Consider the following 21,244-nt stretch of genomic DNA (forward strand, 5'->3'; position numbering starts at 1 on the left):
AGAAAACAGAAGATATGAAATAATTATTAGAAAAGCAGGTGAGTGAATGAACTAAGAAAGCATCTTACGACTATTGGGCAGTGAACATTGGGATACACAGTGAATTTTTAAAAATCTTTGCCCTCATAAGTTTTACATCCCACAGAGTGGGCAATAAATAATAAACATTATAAGTACATTATGTATATATTATAGGGTCATTTAAGTTCATGGTGAGGAGAGTCAAATGGCTTTTTGTCTTCAGACATGTTCTGCTACATGGTGTAGGTTCACAGTAGCTCAGTAACTTGAATTAGCCAGGACTGTGGTTTTACTAAGCAAGCCTGGTAAAGAGAGAGGGCTAGAGGTTGTGAGTGTTTTCAGGCTGAGTTAAGAAAGGAGAGAGGACATGAAGGAGGTGAGGAACAGTAAAAAGGTGGTAAGATCAGTGGACTGAAGGATGCATTAAAGAATGACTGTGTTTAACTCTCTGATACATCTGACCTATGTTCTCCATCTCCACTTCCCTGCTAGTCATAGTAGATAAGAATACTCCCTGGATTCGAATTCTAGTTCCATCAATTATAAGATCTTGATTCTGTTTTACTTTGTCTATCTCATTCCAAAACACATGTCCTTAATGACCATAGTTTGATAATGAGTTTTGATATTTATTTAGTAAGGCAAACCCAAAATAACTGATAATTTTCAAGACAAAAGTGAAATAAATTTTCAGGAAAAAAAGAAGCTGAGAAAATTTGTCACAAACTAAAGAAAACATGAGAGACAGTAGATGAAAGAGTGCTCATTAGGTGAAACGAAAATTATCCAAGAGGGTAGCTTTGAGATGTAGGAAGAAACAAAACACAAGAAAATAATAAATGTCTTGATAAAGCTAAATAACTATCAACACACAAAGAAAAAATATTCCCATAAGAGTCATGAATATACAGAGAAAATTAAAGTACATGACAATGGCAATGTAAAAGTTAGGGGTGAATAAAAAAGAGATTTAAGAGTTCTAAAATCCTTGCATTGTCCTGGAAGAGGAAAAAGTACAATGATTAGTCAAAGATACATGTCATAATCCCTAGAAAGAGATAATTATTAAACAGAAAATAAAAGAATACATCTTAATAATCTAATAGAAAGGAAATCTAAATGATAATATTAAACAGATCTAAAATAAGGCAAAAATGAGGATAAAAAAGAAAGATGGAACTAATGGGGCAAATAGAAAAAGTAAGATAGTGTGGTAGGGCATTAATTCCAGTCTTACATCAATGCATAAGTATCTCAATATTCTACTGTAAAGGGAAAGTTAAGATTTCTTACAGCCTGAGTGTAATGGAGAAATACAGTTTATCATAGTGCTTTAAATATTGTAAGTCTTCAACTTCTAGTTGATGAATAAATGGTGAAATTATCAGTGATACTGCATTGTTATAAAATAAATATAAAAGGAGCTCCAAGAATTGGCTCTAATACAGGTAAAGAAGTAAACACAGCCGTATAGGCATGGCTTCTCTGTCCCTACAAACACTCATTTGTCGTAGGGCCTCACTTCTGTCCTCACATGCAGAAAACATTTGATGACCTCTTCTTGCAGGGACAACTTTGTGAATGGGCTCAGACAGACCGGCAAATACACCTCATTGCCTCATAAGTGTTTTTATTTGTTTTAGTTTTTGTTCTGAACCTTCCTACTCCTTCAAGTATCTGCATTTACTTTCTCAAATTCTCTGTTGTTAGAGACTGAAGAAGCTGTCATCTCCTTACATGCTAATGAGTTTAATAATGTCCTCCAGTCACCACCAGCCTTCTTTCAAACTACACAATTCCTACTGCTTCAGTCTCAGAGTATCTTGAAATAATGATCTGACCACCTGTTAGACTTGTGAAAGGAAGGAATTTGGGTTGATTGAAGAAGATAATCCTCATGGTCATGGTAGACTGATATGGACCGAAAACATTTTAAGGAAAAATACTCAACTAAATTCATTTCTACTCCAGCATGCAATTTCAAGTCAAGTTTCACCCTAGCTCCAGGTGGCAGGCAGAGCAAGATGGAGAGGCACAGCACAAGTTAGGAGTGAGTGCGGGAGCTGCTGGCCCCTGTTCCAGTCTTTCTTCCATGGCCTCACCTGAACTTTTACTATAATAATAGTCGTCATGTATTAGGTGCCTCCCATGTGCAGGACATTTTACACACAGTATCCCTAATCTTATTAACACCCTTATTTTATAAATTCAATGACTAAGTCAAGAGTTACATAACCTGGCTAGACAGCTAGTACATGGGAAAGGTAAGATTCACACCAGGGTCTACCCAGCATCTCTGCTTATACCATGCTCTGCTTTAAGGTTCTCTGAGAACTCAGACAAGCCTTGGGCTAACAATGTGTTAACAGGACATAGCAGGAGCAAGGACTCACTGGTCATCCTGCTACCTGATCAGAAGGAAGGAAAGTTGTATTTGTTGAACACCTGCTATGTTTTAGGCATAGTACTAGGTGCTTTTACCTAGAACTTAATTCACTTATCCTCAACTCATTTATTCCTCACAATAACCTGATAAGGGAGATGATTTTATCCCCATTTTACATATAAGGAAACAGGTCTAGAGAAATGAGCACAGTGTCCAAAGTCACATAGTTAATAAAATGTGAAACTCTGAGTTTGAAAGTCTCTGGTTTCAAAGCCATGAAATTTATCGCTCCCCGTTTTAGACACTTCGTTTTGGGAACAGTGTGGAGGAATCAGAAAGGACAAGAAAGTCATAGTCAAATAGGTGGTAGGAGTACAGACAATTCAAAACAGAGAGAAGTCTTAGATGAGAGCAGTGAACCAGGGCACTGGACTGGGATTCAGGAGGCTTCCCCTAGACTCCAGTTCCACCGATGCAGCCTCAGGCAGGACTTCACCTTTCTGGGCATCACTTTCTTCATATGTTAAACACACAGGGTTTTAATTAGGTGATCGCTAAAGACCCCTCTAGCCCTAAAGTTCGGTGTCTCTAAGTGCTAAGAGGGCACCGACAGCGTTCCTTCTCCCTAAGGAGCATAATGTGATGGTTCCGGCCGGCCCTGGCTGACTCTCGTCGTCCCTGGAGATGATTGGGTTCAGTGCCACCCGGACCAGAACTGGGGATGCGGAAGCAAGAGGCGAGTCTACTGCTCTCTCTCGGTCCTGGGCCGCTCTGTGATTGTTGGGCGTCCGGAAACTGTCTCCCCTATGGGTTTAAAAAGAAAACTGAGCGCCCAGGGGGTGTGACAGTCATCTGCAGGGGCTTGGGTGGTCCATCAGGCGAGGCTCTCTCTCGGCACCCGAGGCTTCAGGCTGATCTCGGCCTTATCCGCCGCAGCTGGCGCGCCCGGGCTAGGGCTGGCAGGTCGCCAGGGTGGGCGGCGGCCCCACCCGTGCGCCCCGGCGGGGAGAGCGGCAGGCTGGGCCCCTCGCCCGCGCCTGGCCTGGGGAGAGAGCCTGAGCGGGCGGCAGGAGCTGCTCCTGCGGGCCGGGGCCCTAGCCCTGGCTGCAGCGGGAGGCGTCTCCGGGGCCGGACGCGCGTTGGGGGCGGGGGCGAGGCCGCGGCGAACAAAGTCCAGGCCCCTCTGCTGGAGAGCCCGCGCGCCCGGAAGTTCTGCCAGACACGCGCGAGGTCCGAGGTGAGAGAGGCCAGGGAGCGCCTGGCCGCGAGGGGAGACCCGGGACACTGGCCGCGGGGCGGGAGTGGCGGGACCTCCACCCAGTGTCCCCGGGCCCCTCGACCAGTGCTCCGGGCTGGACGCCCCGCGCCGGAGCGAGTGCACTTGGACCTGAGGCTGTGGTTTCTCCTCAGGCTGAGATGGATCTTGAGGCGGCAAGGAACGGAACAGCCCGGCTCCCCAGGAGCGCAGAGGGCGACTTGGAACTGGGCGTCAGCAGGTACATCCCCAGCAACCACTGGCTTTTCCGTTACACGCGAATCAGCAGGACCAAGTTCACCCTTGGAAAGAAGTTGTAAAAATCGATTGATGCCTTTGAAGACTTTTGTTTTGGAGGCTTCTTTGAAAGGTCTTGCATCCTTCTGACCTTGGAGCAAAAGTGTTATGTGGCCTCAAAGAATGTCACTGAGGCTTCTTTTGGAACAGATTCAGGAAGAAAAGGCTGCCTTGAAAAGTGCTCCCTTCCCTTTGTGCAGGGGGATTCAATGAATATCTGCGTTGTGTAACATTCCTTGTATTACGTAACTCTTGAAACTTTTACAAATGACTTTAATATACATCATCTGGTTGTTCAGACCTATAGGGTGACAGACATCTGCTGTTGATGGCTGTGCATTTTGAACAAGGGTAGTGAAACAAAAACTCCCTCCCCTCCTGCCCATCCCGTTATGTCTCTTCCTCCTTGTCTTACCCCTCCCCCTCCTCTCATCGCCAGGCTTGTTTGTATTTCTCCTTTCTGGGAGAATAGGTGGGGAGGGGGAACTTCCGTACACCCGAATCAGTTTTGTTCAAGTGCTAGGGGGAAACAGCGCTTCCTTTGCCTCCGTCTTTCTCGGTTCCCCGGCCCTTGTTAAACTCACTTCACAGGCTTTATGAACGGCGCAGAAGCTCCCAGTCAATGGCGTGTGTCTTTGTTTCCTCTTTCACTGTGGGAATAGTGAATCATTTTCGCCTTTAGCCTGAAATAGTTTATGAGGCTATTACGGTCTCTGAGTTCATGCCAGGCTACCCAGAAATAATTGACCTGTGTCAAGTCATCACCCAGAGGGACAAATTTATCAGTTTCTGTAGTTTGTCCTCAAGCTGCTAGGGGCTTGATTAGCTAACTGAAAACATGCCTATCTGATGCTTAAACTGAAGCATTATTTTAGCCTGTTAACGTGTTTGTGCAGTAACCTTGCTGTATTTCTGCTAAGTACCATGGTATTTTTTCATAGAAAATTTAGTTTTGCCATATAGAATTGAAAAAGTGATAGATGGCGTTACTTCCAATGGAAGTACTTATACACGCAATAGAAAAATATGGTTTTCATCAGCTGGCTGTTTAGGCAGGGATTGACTGTGAGTCTATTAATAGATGGCATTTTCATGAAGAAGTCTATTTATGTATTGCACTGGCTTAACATTTGATGCATGTACAGAGGAGCTATTCCTACAAAAAGTGTAGTAACACTTCAGAACCCAGGAAAGTCCTCAGAGGGGAAGCCCATAGCTCTTGCTGGGAAGAAGAAAGCAGGTCAAAAGAGAAATACAGAAAGTTAACAATAAGTTAAGACCACAAGATTATGAAATAAAATGTAATGAAACTAATTTTTATAAAAGCAGACCAAAGATAATATATTTAAAAGAAGTTAAGCCTGCTTCAATCAAATTAGTTTTATTCTTGTTCTATTTATGTTGTTATTGCCCATGGCACATTCTTTTGAACATATTTAGTGGCAGATGTTTGTCCAGTGATTTTAGTCACTTTACATAATTTGGAACCATCTTATGAGTAAAACTTTATCATTTAACTGGAAAAATGTATCATATATATGTAAAATCATCATACATATAAAACACACACACATACACACATACACTCCCTCATGGATTTTATATTATAGTATGGAGGACAGACATAAATAATGCACATACTAAATAAGTAAACCACAGCCAATATTAGAAGGTAATTAATGCTATGGAAAAAAACATTAATCCAGGTTAAGTAGATCAGGAGTGCAAAAGGGGAGTACTTAGCAATTTTAAGTAGGGTGGTTAGGGTAGATCTTATTTTAAAGGTAATATTTGAGCAAAGACTTGAAAGAAATGAGAGGAAACAGCTGTGTGGGTATCTAAGGGGAGAGCATTCCTGGAAAAGGTAACTGGCAGTGCAAAGACCCTGAGTTCTGAGTTGGGTACATGTTTGGTGAGTTCATGGAACAGCAGAGAGTCCAGGCTGGTTGGAGCAGAGTAAGCAGGTTTGGGAGTAGGGATGTGGTAAGAGAGGAAATAAGCAAACAGATCATGTAAGGCCTCAGAGGTTAATGCAAGGATTTTGGCTTTTATTGTAAGAAAAAGGAAAGCCATTGTAGGTTTTTGAGCAAAGACGTAATTTATGGCTTGTGTTTTGAAATGATTACTCTGACTGCTGGTTGAAGATAGACTGAATTAGCATAGGTGGAAGTGGAGAGACTAGGCAGGAGGCTGTCCTACTGGGCACAGCAATGAAAGTGGTGATAAGTGGTTAAATTCTAGATGCACTTTGAATGTATTACCAACAAGATTGCCTGACACCACTCTCCACAATCCTTCAGAAGAATGGATATTCCTAATTTTAAATCAAGATTTTTTTTTTTTTTTTTTAGTTTTAGAAAACAAATGACTTAATTGACTTAGCAGACATTGTTAACATACTTATCTTTCCTGTGTATGTGAGCTCTGTAAGGCAGGCTACCATTTCTTATGTATCCATATATCCTTGTAGTACCTTGGACAGTTACTTTTGTACTTGCTGTGTTTGTTGAACTGAACAATTTTGACATTTTGTGGACATCACTCTTATATTTGAAAACATTATAATAGTTGAATATTGTAACTAAACATATTTATGTTCAATTGATTGTAAAACATTTTGTAACAGTTTTAAATTCAAGCAATTATATTTTTTACAGCAACCAAAAAAGGAAAAATACGAAGAAAGTGAAATTGATTGGAGTACTAACATTGGTAAGCTGTGAAATGTTAAATGTGAACAATCCTACCTTTTATTCAGATTTGATGTATTAAATCAATTATCTTTAAAGCAAGTACTTTAAGATTGTCCAGCTAGGCGAGTTGACTCACACTTGTAATCCCAGCACTTTGGGAGGCTGAGGTGGGAGGGTTGCTTGAGCCCAAGAGTTTGAGACCAGCCTGGACAACATAGTGAGATCTCATCTCTACAAAATAATAAAAATAAAAATCTTTAAAAAATAGCCATATGTCATGGCATGAGCTTGTAGTCCCAGCTACTTGGGAGGCTTAGGCAGGAGGGTTTTAGGAGTCTGAGGCTGCAGTGAGCTATGATCACACCACTGCACTCCAGCCTGGGTGGCAGAGCGAGGCCCTGTCTCAAAAACAACAACAAAAAAACTGTCTGCAGGCAGCAATAAGTTGTCCTTGCTGCACCTGTGCTAAGTTTGGCTTATTATAGTCAATGACCCACATTCTCAAGATGGATGATTTTTTAAAAAGTAGAGACAGGCTGGCGATGACACAGGGCAGAACTAACTGGTGTGCAAGCAAAGTGAAAATGTGTTAGTAGCACAATGCAAACTCAACAAAATTTCAGGAAATTGCAACTCTGCATTTGCTTCACAAGCATCCACCCCAAATTTAGCTTTAAATAAGCTTGCATATCAAGAAAGTAATTGTTAAGTACATAAATTTTAATTTAAGGAATCTGCATTCACATTTGGTTTCCAAAAATTGGCTAAATAGGGGATAACTATTAGGGATTCTGATTATGCTTAAAACAGTTTTCGGTGCTTTTCTGTTGGTACAAGACAAGACAATATTTTTTGGAAGAAGTCTCCTAATCCGGTTTTCATTTGAAATATGTCTTACAGAGGCAGCTCAAGAAAGCATTTGCCCATTTTTGGTAAATATGATGTGTTTCAAACTGTGACAGCCATTAATTTGATAGCAAATAAGTTAGAATTGTCATGTCAGCTGAAATCCAACTTAGTAATTAAATGGATAAAAAGACACCAAAACATCCACACTTTCAAACTCTGCTGCGTCCTTCTCATGTAACCACAAAGCCCCTGTTCATTGTCTTCCCTCCTCTTTTTTTATTTGTTTGTTTAAAAAGTCTCAGTAAGGGCAATTAAAAAAATTACTACTTTGGAGAATAAATTGTTTATCAAATGAAAGTTGGTTTTAATGCATAGGTTTTAAATCTGCCTCCTACAGAAAATAAAATCCTTAATGTAGAAACAGAAATTTTCATTTGAATTTAAAAGTTTTAGCTTAAGTTATATTTAAATTTAATCTTTATTTTCACCTCTTAATCGATATCTTAATAGATATTTTTTGTCCTGAAAGAGGTTGAGGATAAAGTTGTGCTCTAACAGGAGTTAGAAATATATTATTTTGTGGAAAATCACTGAAAACAAACCTAGGTTTACTTAGGATGTTGCTGTGGAATTCACTTCATTTTAAATTTATGCTTAGAGGCTGTAAAATTGTATTCAGTTAATATGAAAACATTTAAAATGCTTTTAATGTTAACAACCTGCCCCCGTGCTTTTAACTATTGCTGACAGACCCAAGTGTTCTGTTTTCCTTTTCCCGGAACCACTAAAAATGAACCTTTGGGACACTGGTCCCTTTGTGGCAATTTTAGGGACCCAGCTCCATTGGCTCTTGACTTTACCTGCTCCCAATGTTTTATACAAGTTCTGCCTGGCTTCTGACCCTTTGTCTCTTTCAGTTCCCTTGCTTGCCCTGTGTGTTTGATGATGGAGTTTGCCCCTGTCCCTGTCCTGGAACTCTTTGATAGCAGTTACACACATACCCACTTTCCACCATGTGCCTCTAACCTCAGCCTCGCCCGGGTCATTGATGCAGTTTGACCTAGCTTCAGCCCTCAAAGGCTCCACTGTGCCAAGCCTGACTCATCACCCACTCTCCCAATAACTGTTCCTTGTCCCCAAAAGGGGCTGGGGAGAGGGGAATTGGCAGAGTAAAGCATTTTAAAAGAGAGGAGAGAAACAAACAAAAAAAGACAGGAAACTATAGAAATGGAAACATAAGAGGAGGAAAATGTAGTCTAGAAGTTAGAGGAGGAAAGAAGAACAAAGAGAAAGAGAACTATAAATGGGTCAATCAAAAACAGAAAGAAAGGGTGAGAAATGGAAGAGGACTAATAAGACAGTAACAAAGTCCTTTGAAGTGTTAGGACACTGATCTGCTGGTTAGTTCTTGGGGGTTGTGCACTTCACTGTGACAACTGGTATCACCCTTCCCCTCTGTAGGTAGTACTGTGTCCAAGATTCTTGGTGTGACCCACCAGCACAGGCCTTCTCTCTCTCTCTCTAACATCCTCTCCCACACTTTGTACTGTGCCCTTCAGGAATTCCACTGCTAGGAGTTACTTAAGCATTCCATCTAGTTTCTAGTTACCTTCTTGTTATAAGCCTAAATTCTTCCTACTACTTCTATACTCGCCGATTCTTCTCCAGGGAACTCCCTCTTACCCTTCAAGGTTCTGCATACTTGGCAGGTGACACTGGTGAAAAATAAATTTTTATAAAATGTTCCACATAAGGATCTCCATGAGCAAGCCTTCCCTAAGGTGCACATATAGACACACTGTAATGTTTGTTGTGCTTCACTACTGAGTTGCCTTTTTAAAGCTAAGTTAAACTTTTAAAGGGATCTTATCTCAAAACTCAGAGCATCTATTTTCCCCTATTTTAAATTCTCCCTCTGAAATATTCTGAATGCTTTTATAACGGATGTAGTGTGTGTGTGTGTGTGTCTGTGTGTGTGTGCATGTTTAAACTTAATGTCTTTCCCTAGCCATTCTTTATTACTGCAGGAGCTCTGGGAGATCAAATAATATTTCTTAAACCTTTATCCCTTCTGATTGTATTATAATTATTTATTCAAATCAGATACTGATTAACCATAATTAGATTGATTTCTTCACAGAACACAAAATAAACAGAATCATGAAATTAAGGTGTTAATGATTTGAAGACCTCCTTTTCTAAGACATTCATTTGCAACTCTTAAAAAAGTACTGACTTTAAATAAAAATCCAAAGAACATATAATTAGGGAAGAGGAGAAATTCCTTTCCACAGCTAAGTATTATTTTATTTCCTTTTTTTAGTTTCGATACTCTGATTGGCAGGATAAATTGTTTATGTCACTGGGTACCATCATGGCCATAGCTCACGGATCAGGTCTCCCCCTCATGATGATAGTGTTTGGAGAGATGACTGACAAATTTGTTGATACTGCAGGAAACTTCTCCCTTCCAGGTAAGCATTTCTTTACCTTTTAAAAATATCCATAGCATTTCTTTAACTGGGTAAACATTTGGGAGTTGATTTTGCTATTCATTACCATCTTACTTAATGATTTGGATATCTGGATGATTCCAGATATCATAGAAGGAGTTGTAAGATTCTCAGAAAATTGTTCAAATACTCATTTAAATTTAAAGAAATACATGTATTCTTGTTTGACTTTTAATACAGGTGAAGCTTCTAAATAAAAGTAAGGAAGTCACTCTACTTGAGAACAGTAGAAATGTAATGAGTGTATATCTATGCAGTATCCATTCTATTAGTAATTGCTGATGAGTTTCAAAACACATCAGTGAAACATGCAGTACTTCTTAAGCTGTGTTTAGTTTGTAGATCTGTTTCTGGGTTTTCTTTTCTTCTCTCCCCTTCACCTTAAAAAAATTATACTCATTTTCTGTCTCTAATTTTGGATCAACCAGATTGACTGGAACTTGAGATGGCACTTCACTAAAGAGTGAATGGATTCAAAATGTCCCTTGGAATTCACCCAAAGGACTATAATTATTAAAGAGCTAAAAGAGTCCCATAAGTTAATGTTATCAATAAGAGAGGCCTTGACAATAGCATTAGAGTGGGATTCCAATAGACATACTTATTTTCATAGTAACCAAATTCAACATAGAAATGAAGATTTTCATGCTTTCTACCAAGCCTGAAGCCTCTTTTCTCTAACAGACCTTGTGGGCACTGGGCTGGAGAAGACAGAGTGAAACTTTACTGTTGCACAGGTGGTAGAATATTTTCAAAACACTGGTAAAGGAAAGGCAGCTTTCTTAGCAAAGACTTCTAAGACAAATTATCATTTAGACAGCATTGAATGAGAATTCACAGTGTTCACTGACTGAAAACTACATATTTAGTTACTATTGTAGGCCTTATGTGTAATTTCCTAAGAGAATAGGATTGCTTAATTAATACAACAGAATATGTTTACATAAATATTGATAAATATTAATGCCTTTTAAAAATCTGATAAAAGCATCCTTTGAATATTTAAAGCAAACTCCTATAAAAGTTTATTTATTCTCAAGTAATATTGTCTCTGAAAAAATACCTCTTCATAATAAAATAACAATAATGGTGATTTTCATTGTGCTTACTATGTGCTAGGTCCTATGCTGAACACTTTACATATATTATTCCACTTTTCCCTCACAAGAAAAATACTACACAGTAGGTAATGTTATCTTCTGTGATAGATGATGAAACCAAGGCTTGGAGAGGGCAAATAACTTGTCCATAGTTACACTGCTGGTGGATGTTAGGACAGAATTCAAACACCGGCCTTTCTGCCGTCCAAACCATGCTCATTGTCATATATATTATAGGGTCAATATAGATGATTAGGAAAAAAAGTGCTTGGGAAAATTTTAAATGGATTGCTTATTTGTGACTAGTGACCAAAACTTTAACATAAACACTGTGAAGTTGTGATAGGACAGATAGTTTAAAAAGTCTTTAAAGAGGCCGGGCACAGTGATTCATGCCTGTAATACCAGCACTTTGGGAGACCGAGGTGGTGGATCACCTGAGTTTGGGAGTTCAAGACCAGCCTGACCAATGTGGAGAAACCCCATCTCTACTAAAAATACAAAATTAGCCAGGCATGGTGGCTCATGCCTGTAGTCCCAGCTACTCTGGAGGCTGAGGCAGGAGAACTGCTTGAACCCAGGGGGCAGAGGTTGCGGTGGGCCAAGATCGCGCCATTGCACCCCAGCCTGGGCAACAAGAGCAAAACTCCATCTCAAGGAAAAAAAAAAAAAAAAAAAAAAAGGTCTTTAAAGAAATGGGAGAGTAGGAATTTTCTATTGTCTATTTGTTTTCCTAGAAAATTTATAGATCTACAACATATTAATTTTATATACATATAGAGCAGGATGATGCCCATAGTAAGACACCTCAGTTAAAAATCTATTTCTCATGAAATACTACACATCTATAAAAAATACAAAATCAAGAGCTACTCGGGAAGCTGAGGCAGGAGAATTGCTTGAACCCAGGAAGTGGAGGTTGTAGTGAGCCGAGATCGTGCCACTGCACCCCAGCCTGGGCAACAGTGCAAGACCTTGTCTCAAAAAAAACAAAAACAAAAACAAAATTGTATCCTTTTCAGCAACATGAATACAGCTGGAGGCAATTATCCTAAGCAAATTAACACAATAACAGAAAACCAAATACTGCATATTCTCACTTATAAGTGGGAGCTAAGCATTGGGTACACATGGACATAAAGATGAGAACAATAGACACTGAGATCTACTAGAGAGGGGAGGGAGGGCAGCAAGGGTTGAAAAACCAAATACTAGGTACTATGCTCACTACCTGGGTGACGGGATCATTCATATCCCAAACCTCAGCATCACACAATATCCCCATGTAACAGACCTGCACATATACTCCCTGAATCTAAAATAAAAATTGAAATTATTTTAAAAAGAAGAAAGAAATGCAGACTCCCAGGCCACATACTGGACCCACTGAATTAGCAATGGTATTTTAGCAAGACCTTTCCTTCCCCACAGAGAATCAGAGATGCATTTATGCACATTAATGTTCAAGGGTCTGTTAACTGGTCTGACCTTCCAGATGGGGAGCTGGGTTTCTCACTCATCCCTTTAGTAGCAGGACAATGACGCTATAGGAACTTACACCAGCTGTCTTTGATTTCCATCTTATTTCATCTGGAAAAAAAAAATCAGAGAAACTACAAAGACGCTTCTCCAGCTCCTGAATTGTCAGCATCATATTTCCACTGCCCCTACTTTGAAATTATCTTTGGGTTTCACATTTCCTGATTTTCAAACCATAAAGCACCATTTATTAGAGCACCAATAGAATATTTTTGTGGAATAAGAGCCACCTTTATCTGTTCATGTATGGTCTAGCACCTCCTTTCAAGTGTTGCAGATATTATCTCTTGGTGACTCACATTAGCCTTCCAGTGAAGCACTTGTATGTCCATAAAATATCTGTGAAATAATGTAGAGAAACTGGTGATTACTTCTAGGGAGAGAAAGTGAGTGGCTTTGAAAATGGGTGGGTGTGATGTCTCCCTGTATTCTCACTTGTAACTGTTGACATATACACCTTTACCAAGAAAAAATAAATTTAAAGTAATTTTTCTTAAAAAAAATGGCTTCTTCACAGGGTTAAAAAATCAGATTAACAGATAAATGGAAAAATAAAATATGGTAGATACATACAATGGAATATCATTCAGGTTTTTGAAGGGAAATAACTTCTGACACATGCTATGTCATAGATGAACCTTGAGGACATGATGCTAAATGAAATAAGCCACTCAAAAAAAAGATAAATACTGTTTGATTCTACTTTTATGAAGTGTCTAGAGTAAAATTCATAGGAATGCAAGTGGAATGATGGTTAGTAGGGGTTGTGGGGAGGGACAGTAGGGAGCTGTTGTTTAATGGGTATAGAGTTTCACTTGTGCAAGATGAAAAAGTTCTGGAGGTTGGCTGGACAACAGTGTGAATATACTTAACAGTATTGAACTGTATACTTAAAAATAGTTAAGATGGTAAATTTAATGTAACATATCACAATTAAAATTTTTAAAGTCAGATTAAAGCAATGCAATTCACTTATCACAGATCATTTCTCTTTTGGATCAATTTTATTAGTTCTGTTTTTGTTTTTACTAATACCAGAATAATTCCCAACTTTCTTACTTGGAGAACTTTTCTTTTATTTTTTTCTTTTTTAACTTGTGCCTAATTATGAAACTGAATGACTTTGTAGCTGGACATGGCAGAGAGGTGCCAAATTCAAGGTCTCTCTGGGGAATGGCACAAGCAAGTCACTTACAGACCTGTGGTTGACACAGAGATAAACTCATGAGAGTTGCCAACTTTGTTTTGGTAGCCTCCGAATTATAAACACTCCTGTTATGACACTTGGTACCCTGTAGCCATGTTTCTCATTAGGCTTACTGGATGTTATGGAGGATTTAGATTGGAAAGTTCCTCAAATGTTATGAATTTCCAACATCCACTCTTTGGTCGTTTGTAAAAATAACATTCTCATACCTCTTTGAAGACAATGAAATCTTTAAAGGATACTTACTCTAAATCCAGACTGCTTATTGATGTGTTGAGAGTTGTAGAGTTTAGCAAAAATCATGGGGATTGGGAACAGATAGAGTGAGTACTTAGCTGAGGTTCCAGCTTATCTCATAGAGATGTTTACTTAGTCTGTTCTTTAGAATTGTTGGATGCTTGGACAATCAGACTTAATAGGAGTCAAATGAGAAGGGCATGTTAGAAGAAACAAAGGTTTATATTACAAGAGGGTCTGACAATGACTTATTGTGAGCAAAGCCCATCCTTGTCAACAGAATAAAGCTACTCCATGGCAGGGTTGTTCCCTCGCAATGAGTCAGTTGTGCAGAAACTATGCACACAACATTCTGCATCCAAAACATTAAGGACAGAGTTGGAGAAAACAGTTTTTCTGCAGAGTGTCAAGGACTTGATATATTTTATGCTGTCTCTGTGACTGTAATAGTCTAAGAAATTCTGTGGGGGAAATAGCTGCACCCTGATTGTCCTTGCATTGCCTCTTGGTTGAGGGAAAAAATGCCATTTTGAGCCCTAAGGCACCTTCATTAATTGTCCATCGTGGCTAGGTTGCCTGAACAAACACCAGCTCTTTATTTTGTGATGAATAGTTCTATGTGGTAAAAGCAGTCCTAGGCAACATTTAAAAATAACTAAAAGCATGTAATTGGATTGTTTGTAACACAAAGAAAGGAGATGCTTGAGGTGATGGATACCTCTCCTTCTTCCCCTTCGAAAAAAAAGAAGTCTTGGGCAGAATCAGGAAAGGCAGACACTGATTTACTTTGAAACTCAAAAGTGAAAATGAAGACTATGTTTTCCTATCTAATCCTTAATGTATACACTGCTTATTCAGACCCTTCATCCATGAGCTGTGTGACCATGAGCAAGTCTCTTAACCTCTATAATCCTTACTGTTCTCACCTTTGACAGGTAAGCATAAATTTACTGATAGAATTAAGTGAGATGATTTGTGTAAAGTGTCTGGAACATAGTAAATGATCAATAAATATTGGGAGAAACTGGTTATGAGAACTTGGAAATGAAACAACCCACACTGTTTCTTCATTTATAAAATGTATAGGTTATATAGGTATTCTCTAAAATGAATAGGCAGCTTCAGGACTTCCCCAGTTCCTTACTACAGGAGGCGTTCAGGTGGACTGGGGTGTAAGTTTTACATCCTGGCATATTAGAATCAACCAGGACACTTTTTCTTTTTTGAGACAGAGTCTTGCTCTGTTGCCCAGGCTGGAGTGCAGTGAAGTTATCATAACTCACTCCAGCCTTGAACTCCTGGGCTCAAGTAATCCTCCTGCCTCAGCCACCTGACTAGCTGGGACTACAGGCACCTGCCACCATGCTCGGCCAACTTTTTGTAGAGGTGGGTGGGTTTCACCACGTTGCCCAGGCTGATCTCAAACTCCTGGCCTCAAGTGATCCTCCCACCTCAGCCTCCCAAACAGCTTTAATTACAGGTGTGAGCCACTGGGCCTGGCAGGAGGCACTTTTTAAAAGTGTGATGTTTTGGACTCAACCAGAGATTCTGGCTGCATTGGGCTTGAGTGGAGCCTGGGCATCTGTAATTCTTAAGCTCCCCATGTAATTCTAATGCACAGACAGCATTAAGAACCACCAAGCCAAATGACCATGTAGATATCGTTTATGAGACTGAAGCAGAATAGGTAGCATCTGACAAGACCAGGACTAGGCTCTTTTCAGATCTAGCATGCCATGACTCTCCAGGTGACACACCAACATACATTTAGTTCACCTTTGTCCCAGGCATCAAAAAGTCTGAGTTTCCTCCGGGGGTTCTGGGGCTCCTCAGGTTACTAACCCAGCACTGGATTTCCATTCTTAGGACTCTGAGAAAGGAGCAGGTCCAATCTGGAATGCTCATAGATTCTTTCCTAGGAGGGAGTGTCAATTTGAGTTGATATCTGTGTTAGTTCATTTTGTGTTGCTATGAAGGAATACCTGAGACTGGGTAATTTATAAAGAAAATGTGGTTTTTTTTGGCTCATGGTTTGGCAGGCTGTGAAAGTATGGTATCCACATCTGTTCGGAGCTTCTGGTGAAGCCTCAGGAAGCTTTTACTAAATGAGGGAAGGTGAATGGGGAGCAGATGTGTCACACAGAGAGAGAGGGAGTAGGAGGGAGAGGCCAAGGCTCTTTTTAACAACCAGCTCTCACATGAACTGAGTGAGAACTTGCTCATTACCTCAGGGAGGGCACCAAGCCATTCATGTGGGATCTGTCCTGTTGACCCAAACACCTCCCATCAGGCCCCACCTCCAACACTGAGGATCACGTTTCAGCGTGAGATTTGGAGGGAACAAATATCCAGACGGTATCAGTATCTTTATTGAGAGAATTTAAAAGTTTGAGGTAGGTGTTGAAAGAGAGGAAAAACTTATTACAGATTTCACCCAATGTTTCAGTTCAAGGAAATGAAAAACCACAATGATTTTTACAAATGCCACAGCTTTAGAATAACTTGTCTGCCTCTAGTTCCAAACACTGTTATAATTTGCCCTATTTAAAACTTCAGGATGGAAATGAACACACAGAAATGAACTGATAAGATGAAAAGTAAAATAGGGCATAAATCTTCAAGGTTCTGATAGCTTATAAAGAGCTAGATTCATAATCAGAAATTTCACTGTGAACATCAGTAGAATTTATAATCCTGGGGGAAAGATTATGCTGCAGTTGGGGCCAGATGCCTGGTAATTTATCCTGACAGTAGTTTGAGTTTTAAATAAATTTCAACCTTATCTTTCTTTGGAAAAAGATAAGGAGGATACACAGCACCATGAAAACATGACCCCTGGGCTATTTACACACGGCAAAGGAACAAAGAGACCAATTTTGATTTGTTTTTCTAAGACCACCAGAGCGGGCACAAAAGAACCAGCGAGTAGGCAAGTGTAGGAGCAAAACTGCAAGTTTATTTTGGTCACCTAAGGTGTGGGGAAGAGGTCTGTCGGCCTCCGGCAAAGAAGGCCGACAGAGTCCCCTGGTGGGGCCCTCGGACGGAGTTCCCGCAGTCCTGACATCCCGACAGGAGTGGAGAACTGAGGAAGGCCGCGTGTGGCGTGCCTCTGAGCGGCTTTTCTAGGAGTGGGAGGGCAATAGGCGGGGCATGGGTGTGTCAGGGGGCGTTCCACAGGTGCGACCAGGTAAATCTTGGTCTCTTCGGATTGACGTCACCTGGCGCATGCCCAGTTGGTCTGCACCTTCCTGGGCACCGGCTGCATTTTCGCGCACGCGGGAAAAGTTGGGGGGGGATGAAGAACCCGGAAGTGCACCATCTTGCCTCCATTCATCCAAACAAATTTCTCTCCTAGGACCATGGAAAATGAGAAATATGTACCCTGATATATTTTCTCAACAATGCTGTGGTGATATTTTATCCTATTATTTTGTGAATGCAGTAGATGTCAGCTGTTTCTTATTTTTTCATTTGTGTTTTCTAAAAAGTAAAAATAAGTCATTATCACATGAATAAATCAGTATAGTATAGTGTTACGAGCATAGGCCAAATTGCCTGGGCTGACTTTCAGCTCTGCCACTTACTAGCTGTATGACAGACATTGAGTGGGTTACTTTATTTATCTGTGCCTCCATTTCCTCTTCTATAAAATGGGGTTTGTAAAATAGTCTCACCTCAAAAGATAATTCAATGAATTTACACACCTAAAATATTCAGAACAGTGCCTGGTATTTAATAAATGCTCAATAAACATTATTATTAAAACATGAAAATCAGGAAAGATACATTGACATTTTATCAAATTAGCTCAAATTAATAGACAATAGATTTCTTTCCAATTAAGACTGCTTCAAAAATACTAGAATACAGCAGTGCTGGTAAACAAGAGGTGGAATGCAGGATATTCATTTATTGCCAGTGATCACTGACATGCCTTTGAGCAACCAAGTTATCTTCCCTTTCTAGGTTTTCCTCCTTTGCGATGGATGTAACTTAGCCTTTCCCTTACTTATGTCATATGAGTTGTGTAAAGAAAAAACACACAGATATAAAAATAAAATTTATTGAAGTACCTATAAAGTGCTTTGAGCCACCAAAAAAAAGTGCCTCTTAAATCCTGTGTTTTCTATTTTAAATATTTCTTAATCCCTTTTCTGTCTTCTGTGTGTCTTGTGGCTTCCTCGTCTCTTCAGTGGCTCCTCTGTGCCTCCTTAGAAGGCTGCTTTGCTAAAGGCTGAGACCGCCAGGATGGGGGAAAGACCTGGGAGGGCTTATCTTCCCTTTCTTGGCCCTTAATGTCTAGTACCTAAACCCTTGGGCTCTTTACTTGAGTAAAGTGAAAATAATGCACTTGAGTGTGCAAAGAAAAGAGTGTTTTTTAAAGAGAACCTTAACAACAGCATCTTCTAGCGTTCATACATTTAAATTAACAGATTTTTTTTTAAAAACCTGGCAATGACTATAATAGTTTGATCTTTTAACATGTTTTATTTTATTTTTTAATTTAGTGAACTTTTCATTGTCGCTGCTAAATCCAGGCAAAATTCTGGAAGAAGAAATGACTAGGTAACTCATATATATAGTGTACTTTTTAAAAGTTTCATTTGAAAATAATTTCAAATTACAGAATTATAAGAATATACAGATGACATGTACTCTTTAGCCAGATTCATCTATTGTTATCATTTTTTGCCCCCAAATCCCAATTTAAATTAAGATGCACACATCATGGCCCTTTACTGCAATATGACTCCTAAGAATAAGGATATTTTCTTACATAATCACAGTACAGCCATTAGCTTCAGTAAATTTCAATACTTTTATCTAATATAACGTCAATATTCCAATTTTGTCATTTGATCCAATAATGTCATTTATGGCATTTTCTCCTCCTTCTAGTTTCTCAATAGAAATCTCTAAAGCCTGTAAGCATGATGTTTGTATGTCTGCATAGCAATGTTGCTGATTGTAACAAGTGCTGTCTGTACACTAAAAGGCCTGAAAGGTGTCTATCTGGAAGCAGTTTGTAAAATTAGATAATAAAAATTTGAAAGTATTGATATGTACTTATTATTTTTAAAAATACTAACTTTCTACTAATTTGGTAAAACCTTCATTCCAAATTAGTTTGAATTCATGACATCTTACCATATCATTTTAAAAAAATATTTCAAATTCTGACAAATAGGAACAAAGTTTTTGGTTCTTTGTATAAAGAATGTGGAAAAACCAGTATGGAAAGGACGATTTCACACGTTCAATCTGCTTATTACTATAGATGCAATAGGTAAATAGTAGTGAACTTTTCAGTACAATAAGATATACAAGTCTAGAATATAATTATGAAAGAGGAGTTAAATTGTATCACAAATTATCAATATCAGTTAAAAACAAATCATTAACTTATTTACAGTTAACAACAAAAATTTATCCATTTCTTTGGCTAACAGTTCAAATAAACAGATTTGCCGTCATGGAGCTCATCATTTTATAATTTAAGAAAAGAAAAAAAATGTAATGTCTGTTTGTTATAATGTCATATACAGTTTTTGCTATTAGTTTAGTAAATTGACTAATTTCCAGTTCTGAAAATTTCTCCTGAAAGAGATGAATAAAGGATGATAGGGTGGGGGCGGTGGCTCACACCTGTAATCCCAGCACTTTGAGAGGCCAAGGTGGGCAGATCACCTGAGGTCAGGAGTTTGAGACCAGCCTGGCCAACATGGTGAAACCCCATCTCCACTAAAATACAAAAGTAGCTGGGCGTGGTGGTGCATGCCTGTAATCCCAGCTACTCGGGAGGCTGAGGTAGGAGAATCACTTGGATCCAGAAGGCAGAGGTTGCAGTGAGCTGAGATAGTGCCACTGCACTCCAGCCTAGGTGACAGAGTGAGACTCAGTCTCAAAAGAAAAGAAAAGAAAAGAAAAGAAAAAAGAAAAAAGAAAAGGAAAGAAAAACAAAGGTATTTAATAGACCCTCTCTTTTTGTTTTTTCCAGATATGCATATTACTACTCAGGATTGGGTGCTGGAGTTCTTGTTGCTGCCTATATACAAGTTTCATTTTGGACTTTGGCAGCTGGTCGACAGATCAGGAAAATTAGGCAAAAATTTTTTCATGCTGTTCTACGACAGGAAATAGGATGGTTTGACATCAACGACACCACTGAACTCAATACGCGGCTAACAGAGTAGGTACATTGTTAATGTCACACTTTCATACAGAAATTAATTACTATGTGAAAATTTGTCAAGGAAAGTTTTTAGATGAAAAATGTGACTAGATTGAGCATCTGACCTATATTAGAAATCGACCATCTGGCAGCCATGTCTGGCAGCATCTATAGCCTAGGCCATTGCATGTTGGCTTTCCCCCAAGGTGCACAGCAGGTTTATTTGAGGACTGAGTTCACATCTTATACTTGTTTATTTCTCATGGAACTTTCTACTGCAGGACCTGACAGGTGCTAGACTCTCAGTAAAGATGGTTGAATGAATGAATAGATGATTGAATTAATTTACAAAGAGACTTGCTTTAGTAATTGTCGACTCTTCACTTATTCAACAAATATTTGAGGGTGTTTAATGTGCTAAGTACCATTCTATGTGTTCGTAATGTATCAGTGAACAAAGCACAGATCTCCGTTCTTTTGGTGCTTACATTCCAGTAGCGGGAGATAGATGATAAACTTTCCTGACTGGGAGTCCTGGCAAGGGCATCCTGAGCAAAAAAGTCAAAAAAAAAAAAAAAAAAAGAGGGACGAGCAAGACATTTAGGGTCTTGTAAACCACAAAGACCTCAGCTTTCACCCAGTGAAATGGCAGCCGTTGGTAGTTTCTGAGCTGAGCAGTAACATGAGCAGACTTGCATTTTCAAAGGATCACACTGTCTGCTGTGTTGAGAATAGACTGGGTTGAGAATAGGGACAAGGGTAGAAGCAAAGATCTTTTCCCTGTTACTTCCCTATAATAAGAAATGCAGTAATCCTTCCCTATTACTGTTGCTTATTATTGTTGCAATGTGCTTCTTAATTCTTGCTTTTAAACAGATAGATTTATATGCTCAAAATGTTAATGCTTCTCTCATAGGATTGACTCATTTAATAGTATCAACTTTAATGATACTAACTTGTTAGAAGCACTGATTA

At 39.3% G+C, this 21,244-nt stretch overlaps 1 protein-coding gene across 1 annotated transcript in view; it reads left to right on the forward strand.

Annotated features, from left to right (window-relative positions):
* The first annotated feature begins 1,660 nt into the window (after window positions 1-1,660).
* ABCB4 (ATP binding cassette subfamily B member 4) overlaps window positions 1,661-21,244 on the forward strand; it is a 72,136-nt gene continuing 52,552 nt past the window's right edge. Inside the window, 6 exon segments of the mRNA XM_017851673.1 lie at window positions 1,661-3,644; window positions 3,818-3,903; window positions 6,617-6,671; window positions 9,825-9,975; window positions 18,606-18,663; window positions 20,096-20,287. Of these exon segments, the coding sequence (XP_017707162.1) occupies window positions 3,129-3,644; window positions 3,818-3,903; window positions 6,617-6,671; window positions 9,825-9,975; window positions 18,606-18,663; window positions 20,096-20,287 (1,058 nt within the window). The 5' untranslated portion in view covers window positions 1,661-3,128.

This window comes from Rhinopithecus bieti, unplaced genomic scaffold (assembly GCF_001698545.2).
Source record: "Rhinopithecus bieti isolate Rb0 unplaced genomic scaffold, ASM169854v2 scaffold_1558, whole genome shotgun sequence".
Lineage (NCBI taxonomy): Eukaryota > Metazoa > Chordata > Mammalia > Primates > Cercopithecidae > Rhinopithecus > Rhinopithecus bieti.